A 19,706-nucleotide genomic window follows, 5' to 3' on the forward strand; every position below is an offset into this window, starting at 1 on the left:
GATCATTGTTATACAATGTCATAATATTATTACAGCATCAAATTTCAATTGTATCACAACTTTGACAACTGAAAAGGCGGGGGTCTAACAACACCACCCAATATTTCGCTTAGCAATCTGTATGGATAAACTCGAACACACTTCTAAGAGAATCACTAAGACTCAATCAATTAAAAGTATATCAACGAGTTAATATCTCAATCTCTCGATTTGATCTTTACTCAAGAAAATAAGAATCTGCGAGTCTTTATCAAAGAGAGATAACTTGGACGGTACCAAACACCAATGTCCAAGGATCAATCAATATCAATCAACAACCAAAGGTCGGATTTCCAATTGATGATCTTAAAGCACAACCTGTATTATTTCAATTGTATAACAAATATAATGCGGAAAAGAAATAACACAGACACCAGAAGTTTTGTTAACGAGGAAACCGCAAATGCAGAAAAACCCAGGGACCTAGTCCAGATTAGATACACATTGTATTAATCCGCTACAGACACTAGCCTATTACAAGCTAACTTCAGACTGGATTATAGTTGAACCACAATCAGTCTCCCACTGATCCAAGGTATAGTTACACCCCTACGCCTCTGATCCCAGCAGGATATTATGAACTTGATTCCCTTAGATGATCTCACCCACAACTAAGAGTTTCTACGACCCAACTTCGCAGGGTTTAACAATAAACAAATCTTTCTCACAAAGAAAAGTCTATCAAAGGATAAATCTGTCTACCACAGATAAACCCTAAAAGAGTTTGTTCTGTCTTTTGATAATAATCAAGGTGAACAGGAACCAATTGATAATCCGGACTTATATTCCCGAAGAACAGTCTAGATTAATCAAGTGAAAAATACTAGAACCCCCAACTATATGGGTTCAAACATATAGAAGCCCCACTAAATGGATCATCCACTGTCAACTACATACTTTAAGAAAATGATATTACTATGCCCAAAAAATCAAATTTTCTTCAGATCTGACCCATAATTAATTATTACGAATTTTAATAATACCACGGCTACCCTTTAATATTTATACAAGAGGAATAACAAAAGATACTTTCATTTTCTATTTCATTTTCTTTCTCCGTCTAAAACCAGAGTTGCTCTCATAGATTCATTTTCTAGGGTTTTATCTATTCGGTTGTACAAGATCTAATCTTCTGATTTGATTTCACATCAACAATTTGCAAGCAAATCGATCTGTGATTTAGAAAGAATCAATTATGTATAGAGATTTTTGTTCTACTCTATCTTCTGCTAAAAGAATTTAGTGGTTTTCGATCTATGTCATCTATGGATGCCGATGTACGACGAAGAGGAAAAAATGACATCAATCTCTACTTCTGTATCTGTATCTACTGATGATGTTTGTAGATCATCATTTGTTTGTGAATAAGTCGAAATCGAGATGCAGAGACAATGGAATTCGTCATCAACTATTAGATCTGAAGATTCAACAACAAAAAGTGAGAAAGATAAGTTTCTCCCTTCTAATCCTGTTTAATTCAATTAAAATTCCTAGTTATGTGATCCGAAAATAAAATTGACTCTAATTTGTTGTTTCGAAGCTACTTCAGGTAAGGTTTTCTATTTAATTCAATAGGTTTTCCTGATTTAGTAGTTCTACTTTCTTAGTTTGATAAGGTTATGATTTTTGTTTCGTTGACTTTATTCAGATCGGAGAAGAACATTATTTTTATTGAATCAACAGGTTTTGAATCTAGGTATGTTTAGGTTTGTTGTTTTTTCTGCCGATTTGTTGATAATACTAGTTAAATTCTCCATTTAATAAAAACGCTGATCTCTCATAATTCTAATGGAGCTAGTTGTGGACTCTTGTTGGTGTTTTTATGTTGCTTATCTTGACTATATATGTTGAGTTTGGTTAACGAATCTATGGTGGTGTTGATGGTGGAGATGCAGAATCTGGAGGAGTATGAGGAGGATGTGGTGGTAGAGGTGGTGGTATTGGAGCAGGTTTGAAGGAGGATTTTGAAGTCAGTGGTGGTGTTTTTCAGAATTGATGAATTGAAGGAGATGATGAGAAGATAAAGGATGAACTATTTTAAGTTTCTACTACTGGTGCTAGTGGTGACAGGTAATTAGCTGATTTCACAAGGTTCTCTTCTTTTTTAAATGTTTATGTTTTTTTTGTGATCAAGGTTAACTTGTTCTGATAAATTTACTACGGTAGCATCCCTGTCAATGATTGGTTTTTACTGTTGACTTATGCATCCTTGTAAAGGTAGTATATGGATTTTGTAATGTATATCAAAGGGGTCAATGCTTTCCGTTGAATGAATGTATATCAAAAGGTAGTATATGGATATAGGTCTGCACATTACATCTGTTTAACTGCACATTAGACAAGCCATATGCATGACAGTTTGCACATTTAACTAGCATTGGCAGACTATATATGTGTAACTAGTAGTTACACATCTAATCAAATGTGTAACTTCTAGGTACACAAGCTAAATGAATGTGTATCTACTAGTTACACATGCAAATTAGATGTGTGACTTATAGTTACACATGTTAATTTGATGGTATATGCATATGTAACCTAATATGAAACTTCTATCTAACTGTAACATTTTTAATTTTACCTTCTTTTTGTAGAGTCTGTAACTCTGTAAGGGTGAACTATTAAGTTTTGTATACTTGCTCTAGTTTATTCAGTTATGAGATAGATTTGACTATTCTGTGTCCATTGGTTTTTGATTTTTGGATGTCCTGTTTTGTTCATTTGTATGAGAAGTGTTCTAGCTGCTATGGTACTGATATCATTTGCTTGTCATGTAGTTACTAAGAAGGCTGACCCCAAGGTGCTGGCTAACAAAGCTTCCAAGGCTGTCAAAGCTGGAGCATCAACCATTAAGAAGAAGGCTAAGAATATCTGCACATCAGTCATATTTCACAGGCCAAAGACATTGCAGAAGGCAAGGAATCCCAAGTACCAATATATTAGTGCACTACCAAGGAACAAGCTGGACCATTACCAGATCCTGAAATACCCACTCACCACCGAGTCCGCAATGAAGAAGATTGAAGACAACAAGAAGAAGAAAACAAGGATGCTTTCAAGAAGATGTACAACATCCAGACAGATAAAGTGAACACCGTTATCAAGTAAGCCTTCTTGATTACTTACGACTAGCTACTTCTTTTTCTTGAAAGGTAGTATATGGATATAGGTCTGGAATGGTTTCACTTAACTCATACATCTGTTTAACTGCACATCACACAAGCCATATGCATGACAATTTGCACGTTTAACTAGCATTGGCAGACTATGGATGTGTAACTAGTAGTTACACATGCTAATTAAATATGTAACTTCTAGGTACACAAGCCAAATAAATGTGTATCTACTAGTTACACATGCAAATTAGATGTGTAACTTATAGTTACACATGCTAATTTGATGGGATATGCATATGTAACTTATAGTTACACATGCTAATTTGATGGGATATGTTATAGTGGTTATATTTATGAAATTGAGAAAAGAACATCAAGTCCTAGTAGTAGGGAGTAGTAGTGGATGCAGATTAGACTAATTAGATGCAGGTTATACTTATAGTTACACATAATAATTAGATGTGTAATTTCTAGTTACACATGATGATTGTATGTGTAACTTATGCTAATATGCATGTGTAACTATTGTTTACATGTGTAACTACTGATTACACATGCATTTTGTTTTCCTGGGTTCATATCTATACCCTGCTGAATCAGTTGTGTGATCATTTTTTGCGATATTAATGTGCTAGCACAAGGTTCCCAGGTGTTTGTATTATTCTGCCAGTATAATTACTGTCTGAAGCTTTACTTTCTGTTGCTTAAAATGTCCTTCGTCATCGATAATATGAAAATGGCTTAGGTACATCTAGACTAGCGCTGTAAAACGTCTTTCTGTTAATACAGTGCTAACAACGTCTTTCTGCTGAAGCAATGATATCTTAATTAAGAGCTTCTCATTCACTTGCAAGGTTAACTGTATTATTTTATGACTGGTAATTGCTTGATAGTCACCTCTCGTTTTTGCTAGTGTTATTCATTTAGAGATGGATTTGCTGATTTTATGTTGACATATCTAAGTCAGATGCATGTGTAACTCCTAGTTACATAATTCAGATGCATGTGTATCTGCAAGTTACACATGTTAATTAGATGTGTAACTTTTACTTACACATACTGATTTTGGGTACACATATCAATATGTATGTGTAACTCTTAGTTACACTAGTCATATGCATGTGTAACTGCTAGCTACACTAGCCAGATGAATGTGTATCTCCTAGTTACACATGTTATATGCATGTGTAACTCTCAGTTACACAATTCAGATGCATGTGTAACCGCTAGCTACACTAGTCAGATGCTTGTGAAACTGAAATATACATTGTTTTATGTACTGTTCATTTTAATCGTATAAATACTGATTGCTTGTTGTTATATTTCAGGTTTTAGATAACTTCATAAAAGCTAATTGCTTAAACGTGGTAATGGTCTCGCTGGAACTGGAGTTGACGCTGAATACACAAGTCAGATGCATGTGTAACTCTCAGTTACACTAGATAGACACATATGTAACTCTCAATTACACTAAACAGATGCGTGTGTAACTTCTAGTTACACATGCTAAGAAATTATTGTAAATGAATATTAAAGTAATAACTTTTTTTTGTGTTTTTTTTTATGTCTATTTATTTGCATATATATACAAGTGTAACTTTGCATTACACATATCATAAGGATGTGTAACTTCTGGTTACACATGCCATATGCATGTGTAACTTCTGTTTACACCTTCGCACTGTATTTTAATAATTTCGGGCCTAGATTTAATAATTTTGGGCCTAGATTTAAATTTTATTTAATTATGGGCTTGACAATATGCATAAGGGTATCAAGGTCTTTTAAAAACTCGGGGCCTAGATTTAAACTTTTTTTAATTAAGGGCCTCATATTATGGGTTATCCATGGGTTGGGCCTGAGCCTAATTTCCCCATTATTCAATCACCTCACAAAAATCTTAATCGACTAGCGAAATAAGATGTCGTGGAATCACAAACGATGAGACGAAGGCGATTGTGATTACTTTTTATTTCTTGCCTATCAGAGAACTCTCACGATCTCAAGCCAATCAATATGATTGTACTCGTAAGATAGAAGATGCAAGATCAGATCACACACCAACGATAAAAGTAGTATCGGTCTGGCTTCACAATCCCAATGAAGTCTTTAAGTCGTTAACCTGGTTTTAGAAGAAGAAAATCAAAGGTTAAAGGAGAATCGACACTAGCAAGCAAACTAGTATCACACGGACGTGTGAGGATTAGTTTTACAGAGCTGCTAGATGTCCCCTTACATAGTCTCTCAAATCAGGGTTTTTCCTTAGGTACAAAGCAATCAATATTCACCGATAGATGAAAACCTGATTTAGATCCAAGCTAATATTTCTCAACCGTTAGATCGAAAACTGATATTGTCACACACAAATGAAATGCACGCTTCTAGGTTTGTTAACCGTACCCAAACGTGTGCATTGTTGGTTCAACAATGATCAACCAAAAGGTTAGCCATTTGAGCATTTTATACCAGCCATGTTTTTCCTCACCATAACTAGTTCAAGTGACTCAAATGAACTAGTTAAAGAGTTGTTTAATTGCTATGAGATCTTATGTAACTCATAAGACACAACTGAAACAAATATGATTTGATTCACATGAATCGGTTCATGAACATTAATAGCCACGGTTTGCAAAAGCATTCCTTAGTCTTTTAAGATTAAGTTCAGAAATCATCTTTAGATATATAACCAACTCAAGTTCGCAGACTAGGTTCGCGGACTTAAGGCACCAGATAGAGTTTACAAACTCCAGCAGAAATTCTCGGGTTTGATAAATTCGCCAGTTCACGGACTCGGTTCGCGGACTTGGATTACGCAAGTAGTTTGTCAACTCAGCAGAAATTCTCGGGTTTGAGAACTTTGGCAGTTCGCGGACTTGGCAAGATGCCATCCTTCCGGTTCTCTTGATCAACAAAGTTCGAAAACTTCGGTTCAAGGATTCCATGGTTATGTAATATAAACTCTCATTCCAATCATTAAAACATTCTCATAGGACGTTATCAGCCGTTATTCACATACCTTTCTCGTCAGAGCAATTTTCAAAGTGATTGAAACTTTTTATGACTTTCGTTACTAGGTGAAGATAAACTTGGTCGAAGCGAAAAGCTTACCAACTCATATTTCGAGATATAGATAGGCGAGATATACTCGGCTCGAAATACCAAATGTGTATGATCTAGTTTATATATATAACATACGACTTTTGTCTCAAAGAGTAGGAGATAGAATAGATAGACTTTTGAGTGATAGATAAGTTCAATTCTTCACATACCTTTTTGTCGAGAAGTTCCACCGGTTCCTTGAGTAGTTCTTCTACTTGTCTGATGAATCGCCATGAAGTCCTTGAGCCCAACCACACTTACTATCCTAGTCCGAGACTTAGCTATAAGAGACTAGAAATCAAGACTTATAGTTTTGATCACTAACATTGACAAACATGATTGAGATAGCAACGCATGCAAGTTTGACCGAGCAGTGCTCTAACAATCTCCCCCTTTGTCAATTTTAGTGATAATACTATCAATACATATGGAATACAAAAAAGATAATAACTTTAGTACTCTTATTCCATAAGTCCAATCTTCAACATTACTCGAAATCTTCGTCACTTCCAAGTACTCCAATGATCCCAAAGGTTGTAAGTTTAGCATCACCGTTTTTGAAGATCCGTAGCTATAACAATGAGAAAGCATCGGTCTCGATCATTGTTATACAGTGTCATAGTATTATTACACAGTGTCAAAGTCCAATTGTATCACAACTTCAACAATAATACTATGGTTATATGTACCACTCCTCCTTAGTCAATACTCCATCTCGATTATGGAAACCACTCCCCCTTACACAAATATCCGGAAACCATATGTATTTGTAGTGTGAACTACATTATTTATCCCCCTTTTTGTAAATAAAATTGGCGAAGGTAAAAGAACGGGATCATAATGAAATTTCCATAAGAGACATTTCATGACCAAAAGAAAGAATACACATCAACTAATTTAGATGCAATCACATAGCCGAAGCTAACAACATTCATCAAGGAGTTTAAAGATACAAGATAACCCCTCTAAAATTCCACACTCCCACACCCTCAAGATATGACCATTAAGCACAAGTTCAAAAGAAATCTCCCCCACAATATGTCATTCCCAAGGGAACAACAAGAGAGACCTTAATTTCAAGAGAAACAAAGGATTTAATTGGACACCAAAACCATGAGAATGATTTTTATATCCAAAAATCTCAATCAAACTAGCCACAAGTAAACCCATGACTAATTAATCGGAATACGTAATCAAATTAAACACAAAAGTGATCAATTTAATTATTGGGGATCAACATAAGTAAACTTACGAACCCCAACTAAGTTCATCATATAAAATGATTAGCTTAACCGTTCATGTACTCGACACAAGAAGAAACTTATGGATTACAAACTAAATAACCAAACAAGATGATTAATTTAGTTCATAATGCTTAACATATAGCATCTCACGGAACAACCAGCAAAGCCAAAAATTAATCGACTGAGTTGTATCGTGCTCAACATGAGATACATAATGGAGCCTTCACGGTAATACAAAAAGAATGGATCAATGAAGATCAATACCGTGGATACCACACAAGGATTCATTATATCTTCAATCATTATATGCATAAAAATATTTAATATACGTCATCCTTGCAAACAAAAGATTTTAACCTATCTTCCGTCAAAGATTGATAATATAGGCTTAACTTTTGTATATGTTGTCAAGAGTTCATCAATCTAGTATCAATAAATGCATATCGATAGTTGAAAGAGTTAACACTTAAAAAAACAAATGGGCATTTATATGTACCAAGTCTTTAAAACAAAATGAACATTCAAAAACTAAACATAAGAGTTATTACAGACCATAAAGTATTGCTTGTCAGGCACAAGAGGAAACTAAACTTGATTGCGATAATATTTCTTAGCAATCTTACAGACTGGTTCAGAGAGTTCAGGATGAGCTTCCAACACAAAGCTTAGTTGTTCTTGAAGACACTTGATTCTCACATCACGAGGATCTTCAGAGATGACTGGTTTCTTCATTTTGTTGATGTCAATCTGGGACAAAGGAGAAGGATATCCGGTGCAGGTGCCAATGGTTTTGATCTCAAAGTGACTGCAGATCCTACTGATAAGGCACGGGAACCCAAGATTCTTTTTATGTGAAACCATGTGAATCATCTGACGAATAATCAACCCACAAAAGTCGACTTCTTCACCAGATATTAAGTAGCACATCACTTCAGCGAGAGTTCTGCTCCACAGATTCCTATCTATGGTACTAGGAATCAGGTTAGCAACAAAAAGTTTACTGAAAACTTTCAAGTAAAAACTGATGTTGTCGACACACAATTTGCATCTAGACCAGGATTCACTTCTATTTAGAAGCAACTCAGAAAGTTGGCCCTGCTTTGGCTGAATGTTTTCTGGTTGAGGTACAACAAGAGTACGGTTACCATTGTTTTGAAGCTGCAGTTAACATTGTCAGCTGCATGAAGATTAGCATAGAACTGACATGTCATCTCAGGATACAAAGACCCGAGGCCATCATGAATATATCCCCATTCATGTTTAAACATAAACTCATGAAACTCGGGTTCACTAACAGTGCGGTCATAAATCCTTTCCATGATAAAATTTCCTTTAAGAAACTTCACATATCTATCTCTAGCATGAAGACTAACAAAGCTAATTTGAAGAGCAGGATCATAAAAAGGCTGGGAAACATCTAAACCAATTTCATCATCTTCAAACTCTACATCACTATCAAGTTCTTGGTTTGGTTGAGCACTTGAGCTTTCTCCACGATTCAATTTTTTCCTAAGAGCCATGTAAATGCAATAGTGAGAGAGACAACTTACTTGGTTCACGGACTGATGTTAATGGTAACACCACAAATACGAACTTGAAGACCCAAACGGTTCTCGACCCAAGGTGCACTTTTTTCTTCTGACTTCAAAGATGAAATCGTTTTATGATTTGATTGAGAAATCAAACAACAACGGAGACGAGGTATACGAACAGATTGAGTATCTCCTTGAGTCCGCGAATAGTGAAAGAAGAAGATGAAAAGAACGAGGAAGAGATACTTTTCTCTTTTTGAGGTTAAACAAAATACATGCCACGTTCGCGCACTAGACTTGGAAAAGAGGCGGTTCCTGAACTTACACGTGCGAATAGTTTGTGTGTCACTATGGACATGTTTGGTACAAGAAGATCATTAGTAAAAGACTAGTGAATTCACACCAAAACACCATGAGAGAGTTTCCTTTCAATAGCTCCTACATCTCGAAATATTGAGATTGTCCCAGAGAACAGTTTTTACAAGACTATCAAAGAGTATAATCAGAACTAGGAAATTTTTCTGATCTCTCTTTTTCCATCGTTTATGTCGATAATTTTTTATGTCGCATAGGAAAACTCTTTGGGAGGATAATGCATCCTAATTTCTTCATAAGGTGTGACAATAAATTTATCTTGATGAGATGTATCGGGAACTGACCAATAAATTGATTCATGCTTAGAGGTGGTAAAGTCAGAAGACTTACATTTAAATTTTTCATGTGAATCACTTAGTTTGTTACAAATCATTGGATTACATAGAGGATGAGCATTGCTCTCACTGATTAATAAATCAATGTCAACCTCAACATGAATATTATTTATCATAACTTGATTTAGCCTATCAAGAGATTCATGTTCCTTCTGAAGGAATAAATCAACATCAGAAGTTAGGCTTTCAAGTCTCCTTTCAATTTCTGAAAACACTTCAAGGGATTTTAAACCGGGTGAAGGTTTAGACATAATTTCTTCTATAGATTTAATTAAATCAGTCATGGAAGAGAATTCTGAAATTTCTGGATCTGGTGTGCATTTATTGAGATAACACTACAGTCCATAGAGTCATATCGCTACAAACACAGACTTGTAAGGTCTTGAACGTGTTTGCCTGCTCTGATACCAATTGAAAAAGCGGGGGTCTAACAACACCACCCAATATTTCGCTTAGCAATCTGTATGGACAAACTCGAACACACTTATAAGAGAATCACTAAGACTCAATCAATTAAAAGTATATCAACGAGTTAATATCTCAATCTCTCGATTTGATCTTTACTCAAGCAAATAAGAATCTGCGAGTCTTTATCAAAGAGAGATAACTTGGACGGTACCAAAGACCAATGTCCAAGGATCAGTCAATATCAATCAACAACCAAAGGTCGGATTTCCAATTGATGATCTTATCGCACAACCTGTATTATTTCAATTATATAACAAATATAATGCGGAAAAGAAATAACACAGACACCAGAAGTTTTGTTAACGAGGAAACCGCAAATGCAGAAAAACCCAGGGACCTAGTCCAGATTAGATACACATTGTATTAATCCGCTACAGACACTAGCCTATTACAAGCTAACTTCAGACTGGATTATAGTTGAACCACAATCAGTCTCCCACTGATCCAAGGTATAGTTACACCCCTACGCCTCTGATCCCAGCAGGATATTATGAACTTGATTCCCTTAGATGATCTCACCCACAACTAAGAGTTTCTACGACCCAACTTCGCAGGGTTTAACAATAAACAAATCTTTCTCACACATAAAAGTCTATCAAAGGATAAATTTGTCTCCCACAGATAAACCCTAAAAGAGTTTGTTCCGTCTTTTGATAATAATCAAGGTGAACAAGAACCAATTGATAACCCGGTCTTATATTCCCGAAGGACAGCCTAGATTAATCAATCACCTCACAACAATCTTAATCGACTGGCGAAACAAGATGTCGTGGAATCAAAAACGATGAGACGAAGGCGATTGTGATTACTTTTTATATCTTGCCTATCGGAGAACTCTCACGATCTCAAGTCAATCAATATAATTGTACTCGTACAATAGAAGATGCAATATCATATCATACAACTACGATAAAAGTAGTATCGGTCTGGCTTCACAATCCCAATGAAGTCTTTAAGTCGTTAACCTGGTTTTAGAAGAAGAAAACCAAAGGTCAAAGGAGAATCGACTCTAGCAAGCAAACTAGTATCACACGGGCGTGTGGGGATTAGTTTTGCAGAGCTGCTAGATGTCCCCTTATATAGTCTCTCAAATCAGGGTTTTTCCTTAGGTATAAAGCAATCAATATTCACCGCTAGATGAAAACCTGATTTAGATCCAAGCTAATATTTTTCAACAGTTAGATCGAAAAATTAGCTTATCACACACAAATAAAATGCACGCTTCTAGGTTTGTTAACCGTACCCAAACGTGTGCATTGTTGGTTCAACAAGGATCAATCAAAAGGTTAGCCATTTGAGCATTTCATACCAACCATGTTCTTCCTCACCATAACTAGTTCAACTGACTCAAATGAACTAGTTAAAGAGTTGTTCAATTGCTATGAGATCTTATGTAACTACACAAGACACAATTGAAACAAAGATGATTTGATTCACATGAATCGGTTCATGAACATTAATATCCACGGTTTGCAAACGCATTCCTTAGTCTTTTAAGATTAAGTTCAGAAATCATCTTTAGATATATAACCAACTCAAGTTCGCAGACTAGGTTCGCGGACTTAAGGCACCGGATAGAGTTTACAAACTCCAGCGGAAATTCTCGGGTTTGAGAACTTCGCCGGTTCGCCGACTGGGTTCTTGGACTTGGCTCACGCAAGTAGTTTGTCAACTCAGCAGAAATTCTCGGGTTTGAGAACTTCGGCAGTTCGCGGACTGAGTTCGCGGACTTGGCAACATTCCATCCTTCCGGTTCTCTTGATCAACAAAGTTCGAAAACTTCGGTTCAAGGATTCCATGGTTATGTAATCTAAACTCTCATTCCAATCATTGAAACATTCTCATAGGACGTTATTCAGCCGTTATTCACAGACCTTTCTCGTCAGAGCAATTTTAAAAGTGATTGAAACTTTTCATGACTTTCGTCACTAGGTGAAGATAAACTTGGTCGAAGCGAAAAGCTTACCAACTCATATTTCGAGATATAGATAGGCGAGATATACTCGCCTCGAAATACCAAATGTGTATGATCTAGTCTATATATGTAGATAAGTTCAAGTCTTCACCTACCTTTTTGTCGAGAAGTTCCACCAGTTCCTTGAGTAGTTCTTCTACTTGTCTGATGAATCGCCATGAAGTCCTTGAGCTCAACCACACTTACTATCCTGGTCCGAGACTTAGCTATAACAGACTAGAAATCAAGACTTATAGTATTGATCACTAACATTGACAAACATGCTTGAGATAGCAAAGCATGCGAGTTTGACCGAGCAGTGCTCTAACAATAACAATACTATGGTGATATGTATCACTCCCCCTTAGTCAATACTTCATCTCGACATAAAAACCACTCCTTACATAATGATCCATAAACCATATGTATTTGCAGTATCACAGTACACATTAATTCTCCCCCTTTTAATCAATATAAATTGGAAAAGGAACGAAAACTAGTGGGATCCTCATGAAATTTTCATAGAGATACTTTATGACTAAAAGAGAATACCATATCAACTTATTTAGATATCATCATAAAGCCGAAGCTAAATGCCTTCATCAAGGAGTTTATACAGATACAAGATAACCCCTATAATATTCCACAGTCGTATACTCCCCAAAAAGATTTGGCAATTAAGCACAAGTTCAAAAAGAACTCTCCCCCATAAAATTTTATTCCCGAAATAACAACAAAGGAGAACTTACGTTCACAAGAAAAGAAGGATTTATTTGACATAACCAAAACACATGAAAACATGAATTTGAGTCCAAATTATTCAAATTGAATTAACCACAAAAGAATCCACGATTAATCCAATCGAAATGCACAACTAAATTAACTACAAGAAAACCCATGATTAATTCAATCGGAGTTACACAACTAAATTAACCACAAGAAAATGATCAATTCAATTGGTCATGCTTGTCATAAAGAAACTGACGGATCAACAACTAAACTGACCACAAGAGAATGAACAATTCAATTGGTGATGCTCAAACATAAGAAAACTTATGGATCAACACATTATATGCACAGAAATGTGGATCGGAGATCGACCAATACTGCGGAATAGACAAGGATTCATTCTATTTTCCATCACTATTTGCAAAATGACGTACAATAGACTTAATCCTTGTAAACAAAAGTTTTATCATTTATTCCATCAAAACAATGACATAAAAGAATTTAAATTTTGTAATGTCAAAAGTTCATTCTATCTTCTATCAATACTTTCATACTGACATAATAGAGATAACTTTTGAACAAGTATGGGACAGTCACAGGTTCACGGACGTAAACAATATATCCCATAACAATTAGAAATATATAAAATCATAAAGATTAAAATTGGAAAAATCATCTTCCAAATAACTTAGAATTTAAATAAATAAATCTAAAAATATTGAAGATGAAAATCGTTGGACATATCTATGTGTACTCACAATAAAGGCTATTACAAACCCTAATTATTCTTCTAAAAACACAAGAATAAATTCTCATAAGAAGTTTCCTAGGTATCAAGGCAAACTCGTAATGCACATATAAGATGATTTGTCCTTAGAGGGTAGAATCAATCTTTTTCGCCCAGATTTACACCAAGAATAGCTACCAAAGGCGTATAAAAATATTTTCTTAACAAAGAAGAACATACAAAGTCATTAACGACCATGCACCATAGTTCACATAAGATGATTGTGAACATTCAAGAATCCGATAGAAATGCGTACTACTGCCCATTCTTGAACTTCCTTCTTTGTGATTCACCAACATCATTCTTTTAAAATCTACAAATGATCTTATACGAGAAGTACTCCAAGAATCCAAGTACCCAAGTCCAATAGAAGTGGAAAAAGTGCGACGAAACGGAGCAAAACACTCAAATACAAGAGACAGGACAAATACCAATCTTAGCTCATCCAAATTCAAGGTTTCTCATCTCCATTTAAAAGATAATTCAAAAAGGAAGATAATTCAAAAAGAATGAGGTCACTCCGAGTTCAGACGAAGAAGATACAGCCAAAACAGGTTTACCGAATATCGCAGTCTACAGGAAAGTATGCATACGGGTATGCAAACGAATTCTCATGACCTGGGGTAGTATGCAAACGGGTATGTGTACTTAAACCCCTGGATTTTGATTTTAAATGATGTTATGCATACCTGGTAGGTGTACCATGAAGCCCAAACATCCCAAACTACTGTTTTCAAACATAAACGTTTAAGAACCTTAAACACAGATCAAGTTATAGGTAGAAATGAACAATAAACAAGGTACGTGGATCATTATAAAAACACAAATCTTTCTCAGGTTTATAGACATACCTTTTTAGAAGAATCCAGTCGAATTCTACAGCCTTACCGAACATAATCTGTGTGCCCCAATTCTCGTGCTTCCCTCACCGTATACATAGCGAGGAATTCCTTGGTGAGGATGCACTTACAACACAATCAATTTGTGTTGGGGTGAACAATGTCTTGCTCACCACAAGTGACCTTTCGATTATCATGAAAGAGATCACTTTTAGAACCTTTCACATCCAATTCCATTTTTCCAAAAAACTTGTTAAGTTCCAATATCATGGATATTGCCATCTCCATAGTCATGCAATTTTCTGGAAAATCATTCCTTTTCACACTCAAAGCATCATTGGCTTTCTTTGGTACCTGCTTCTGAGTGTGTTTAGGAACAACCAGAACCTTCTTCCCATTAATCTCTTCTAGAATTCTCGGAAGAGAATTGGATTGACTATTCTTTTGCAAGTTAGTATTTCTCCAATTTGGAGCATCAGATCTTGTCTTCGTATTTACGAATTTATCCTTTTGATAACCATTATGACTGTGCAAAGGATTTGTATGACGTTTATAGGCAAAACTAAGATTATCACAACACTGATTCCTTTGTCTAAAGGTTGGACAGTTACAACCTGTAACGTTAAGGGGATTAGGATTAACATATGATCTTGGTTTCACAACTTCTTGTTATGCCCAAACAAGAACATCATGAAGTTTCTCATTCCTTATACGGAAAGGACATCTCCTTTCGAGGTGACCTTTATTTCCGCACTAGTGGCAAACATAAGGAATGTTCTTACCTCGATCCGTGTGTGCTGACTTTGGAGGTTGATATACTTTGCTCTTTCGAACTTTAACTTCTGGTGAAGGTATTTCACTTTTTCCATCAGTGGAAACTTTTTGTTGAGAAGAATCACTAGCCTTGACAAATTTTACCTTTTTTCTAATACTTGGAGCATCTATTCTCTTATAGCCCAATCCTCGTGTATCATGATGATTTTTACTTTCTCCTAGCATAATAGTTAATTTGCTTGAACTAGTATTGAATTTTTTCAAGTCATCTTCCAACACTTTGATTTTTATCAAGAGCAACAGATAAATCAGCCTCAAGGCGTTTTTCTCGAGTGAGATAACCGCTTTTTATGTCATCAAAACTTGCTTGCTGAGAGTTAATCCTTGCTTCAGTTTCTGCAAGTTTCTATTCCAACAAAAAGTACTTTTGATAAAGAGTATCACATTCATGTGATTTCATATGTAGGTTTTCCTTAGAATCCTTGAGGATCGGTTCGTTAGAACGATTCGAACATAAACACCTGCGTAACATCTTCTCAATTTCTTATTTGTACAACAACGATTAGTCAGAAAAGGTGTGACATGAGAAGTTGTCATCTTTTTCTTTTCCAATGAATTCAAAAGCTTAACATAATCTGAGACTTCCTCATCAACATCTCTATCAATAACTGAATCACCTTCATCATAAAGTTCATCCAACTGTGAATTCAACAGGTTCTACATTAAGAGAATGTTTAGATACTGACCTAGATGTGACAGTTTTCTCAGGTGAATCCAAGCTTTGAAAAACATCTGGCAATTTATGAACTGGTACGTTATTAAAGATAGACTCGTTCATTATCAGATCGCTACAAACACAGACTTATAAGGTCTTTAATGTATTTTCCTGCTCTGATACCAATTGAAAATGCGGAGGTCTAACAACCACACCCAACAATTCGTTTGTCAATCTGAGAGGACTTACTCCAATACACTTTATAGAGAATCAACTAGACAGTCAGGCTCAATCTAGAATAAAGTATATCAAAGAGTTTAATATCTCTAACTCTTACTTGAACGGTTCCAAAGACCAATGTCCAAGTGTCAACCAATGTAAATCAACAACCCAAGGTTGGATATTCTAATTGATTGATCTTAACGCACAACCTGTGATATTTCAATTATATAACAAAATATGATGCGGAAATGAAATAACACAGACCCCAGAATTTTCTTAACGAGGAAACCGCAAATGCAGAAAAACCCCGGGACCTAGTCCAGATTGAACACCACACTGTATTAAGCCGCTACAGACACTATCCTACTACCAATTAACTTCGGACTGGACTGTAGTTGAACCCTAATCAATCTCACATTGATTCAAGGTACAGTTGTGCTCCTTACTTCTCTGATCCCAGTAGGATACTCAGCACTTGATTCCTTTCGCTGATCTCACCCACAACTAAGAGTTGCTAAGACCCAAAGTCGAAGAATTAATAAACAAATCTGTCTCACACGGAAAAGTCTATAGGATTGAATAAATATGTCTCATGCAGAAATACCCAAGAGTTTTTGTTCCGTCTTTTGATAAATCAAGGTGAACAGGAACCAATTGATAAACCGGAATTATATTCCCGAAGAACAACCTAGTATTATCAATTACCTCACAATAAACTTAATCGACTAGTGAAACAAGTTATTGTGGAATCACAAAAGATGAGACGAAGGAGTTTGTGATTACTTTTCTATCTTGCCTATCGGAGATATAAATCTCAAGCCAATTTTAAAACAACGGAAACAACAAGATCAGATCTCTCAACTACAAAGAGAATAGTTGGGTCTGGCTTCACAATCCCAATGAAGTCTTCAAATCGTTAACCTACAGGGTCTCGAGAAGAAACCTAAGGTTAAAGGAGAATCGACTCTAGTTATGCAACTAGTAGCACACAAGAGGCATGGGGATTAGGTTTCCCAGTTGCTAGAGTTCTCCTTTATATAGTTTTCAAATCAGGATTTGCAATCCAAGTTATCTTGGTAACAAAGCATTCAATATTCACTGTTAGATGAAAAACCCGATTCAACCAAGCTAGTATCTACCAACTGTTAGATCGAACTTAGCTTGTTACATACAAATGAAATGTACCCTCATTTAGGTTTATGTAACCGTACCCAAACGTGTATACCATGTTGGTTCACAAATAGTTAACCGAGGTTAACCATATGATTACTCTCATATCAACCTTATTCATCTTAACCATAACTAGTTCAAATGACTCAAATGAAGCTAGTTAAAGAGTTGTTCAATTGCTATATTCTCATGGATTTATACAAGAACACAATTGAAGCAAAAGCGGTTTGATTCACTCGAATCAATACACGAACATTATAGCCACGGTTATTGATAAATGTTTTAGGTTCATGTACAACCGATTTTAGAAAGTAACCACTTAAGTATGTGTACTTAAGTAACCAGATTTGAGTGTGTTTTGGTTTTCAAACTCAGAAAAAATTCACGGACGTGAACTTTCCGCCAGTATGCGTACGGGTACGCGTACTTTAGGTAACCATATGAGTTTGGTTTTGGTTTTCAAACTCAGTAGAAATTCACGGACATGAACTTCCGCCAGTATGCGTACGGGTACTTACCCAGTCTCCTACAACCGTTTTGTATACACATAAGTATGCATACTTTAGGCTCCCGGTTTTGGATTTATACACTAATGTGCGAATACACTATGCTTATATCCAAAGATGGTTACAGGATTCTAAACTCTTTATTTCAATCATTGAAACATTCTTCTATAATGAAAATAACACTTTTCACACACTATTAGCGTCAAAGCAATTTTCAAGATATTTAAATAGTCATTATCGAAATATTCCAAGTCTTAAACCAAATGATTGTATCACACAAACCATGTAAGATGTTACTCGGCAATTTTCTCATGATATAAGATGAACTTGGTCGAAGTGAAAGCTTACTCAACTCGAAATCTCAAATGTGCATAGAGAAAACTATATTGTAACACGACTTATGTCTCAGTATAGGAGATAGAGTAGAAATAGACTTTCCAAGTGATATATGAGTTTAAGTCTCCACATACCTTTTGTCGATGAAGTTCCACAATCTCTCCTTAGTAGTTCTTCGTATTCAAGTGATAAACTCCGTGAAGTCTAAGCTCAACTACACAAACTATGTCCTAGTCCGAGACATTTATAAATATGCTAGAAATCAAGACTTATAGTTTTGATCACTAACATTGACAAACATGCTTGAGATAGCAACACATGCGAGTTCGACCGAGCAGTGCTCTAACACAACATATATGCAAGTACACATATTATGTCTACAATCCAATTATGGTTAAGTGTTCTAAACTCTATTAAAATCATTGAAACATTCTTAGAGGATGAGAATAGTTGTTTTCAAGAATTATTAGTATCGGAGCAATATTCAAGTTATTGAAATGATCAGTACGAAACATTCCAGGTCTCCATCAAATGACTGTATCACATAAATCATGTAAGATGTTACCAGGCGATTTTCACATGATCATTTTTTGACTTTCGCCAAGGATATAAGATGAACTTGGTCGAAGCAAAAGCTTACCAACACATATTTTGAGAAATATGCAAGCGAGTTAAACTCAGCTCGAAATATCAAATGTGCATAATCGAATACTATATAACAATACGACGTTTGTCTCAATATAGGAGATATAGTAGAAATAGACTTTCCGAGTGATAGATGAGTTTCAGTCTCCACATACCTTTTGTTGATGAAGTTCCACAAGCTCTCCTTAGTAGTTCTTCGTCTTCAATTGATGAACACCGTGAAGTCTAAAGCTCGACTACACAATCTATTCTAGTACGAGACATAGCTATAAGTAGACTAGAAATCAAGACTTATAATTTTGATCACTAATATTGACAAGCAAGATTGAGATAGCAACGCTTGCGAGTTTGACCGAGCAGTGCTCTAACAAGTGTCAAACCCAATATTGTTTTTTTATTAGAAACAAAATTCTCTGAATCTTCGTCTATGTTAATACTTCGTAGATTTGTCTTCTCTAATCATTGCATTGTTCCTGTTATTGGTCGTAGTGGTGGTCTCTTATTACTTTGGTAAGATGATATTGATGCAGAGGTTATTTCCTTCTCCAAAAACTTAATTCATCTCCAAGTTAAACAAATAGGTCCTTACCCTTCATGGAATCTATTTTGTGTTTATGGATCGCCTAACAGAATGGATCGAGCTCAATTTTAGCAGAGTTTATCCATTTATTCTTAACATGTAACTGGACCAAAATGTTATTAGGAGAATTTAATGCCCTTTCTTCTATCAAAGAAAAATATGGAGGTGATCAGTCTTTAAATAACAAAATTTCTCAATTTAATGGCTTCATCCATGCAAATCACCTATTGGATTTAGGTTA

The 19,706-nt window shown here is 35.6% G+C and overlaps 1 protein-coding gene across 1 annotated transcript; it reads left to right on the plus strand.

The window, feature by feature from the left end:
* Window positions 1-1,683: 1,683 nt before the first annotated feature.
* On the plus strand, window positions 1,684-3,130 carry LOC113274325 (60S ribosomal protein L23A-like). Its single transcript, XM_026523743.1, has 3 exons — window positions 1,684-1,745; window positions 1,935-2,109; window positions 2,817-3,130. The coding sequence occupies exons 2-3, from the start codon at window positions 2,067-2,069 to the stop codon at window positions 3,128-3,130; spliced, it is 357 nt and encodes a 118-aa protein (XP_026379528.1). The 5' UTR covers window positions 1,684-1,745; window positions 1,935-2,066.
* Window positions 3,131-19,706: the final 16,576 nt, after the last annotated feature.

The sequence above is a fragment of the Papaver somniferum genome, chromosome 4 (assembly GCF_003573695.1).
Source record: "Papaver somniferum cultivar HN1 chromosome 4, ASM357369v1, whole genome shotgun sequence".
NCBI lineage: Eukaryota > Viridiplantae > Streptophyta > Magnoliopsida > Ranunculales > Papaveraceae > Papaver > Papaver somniferum.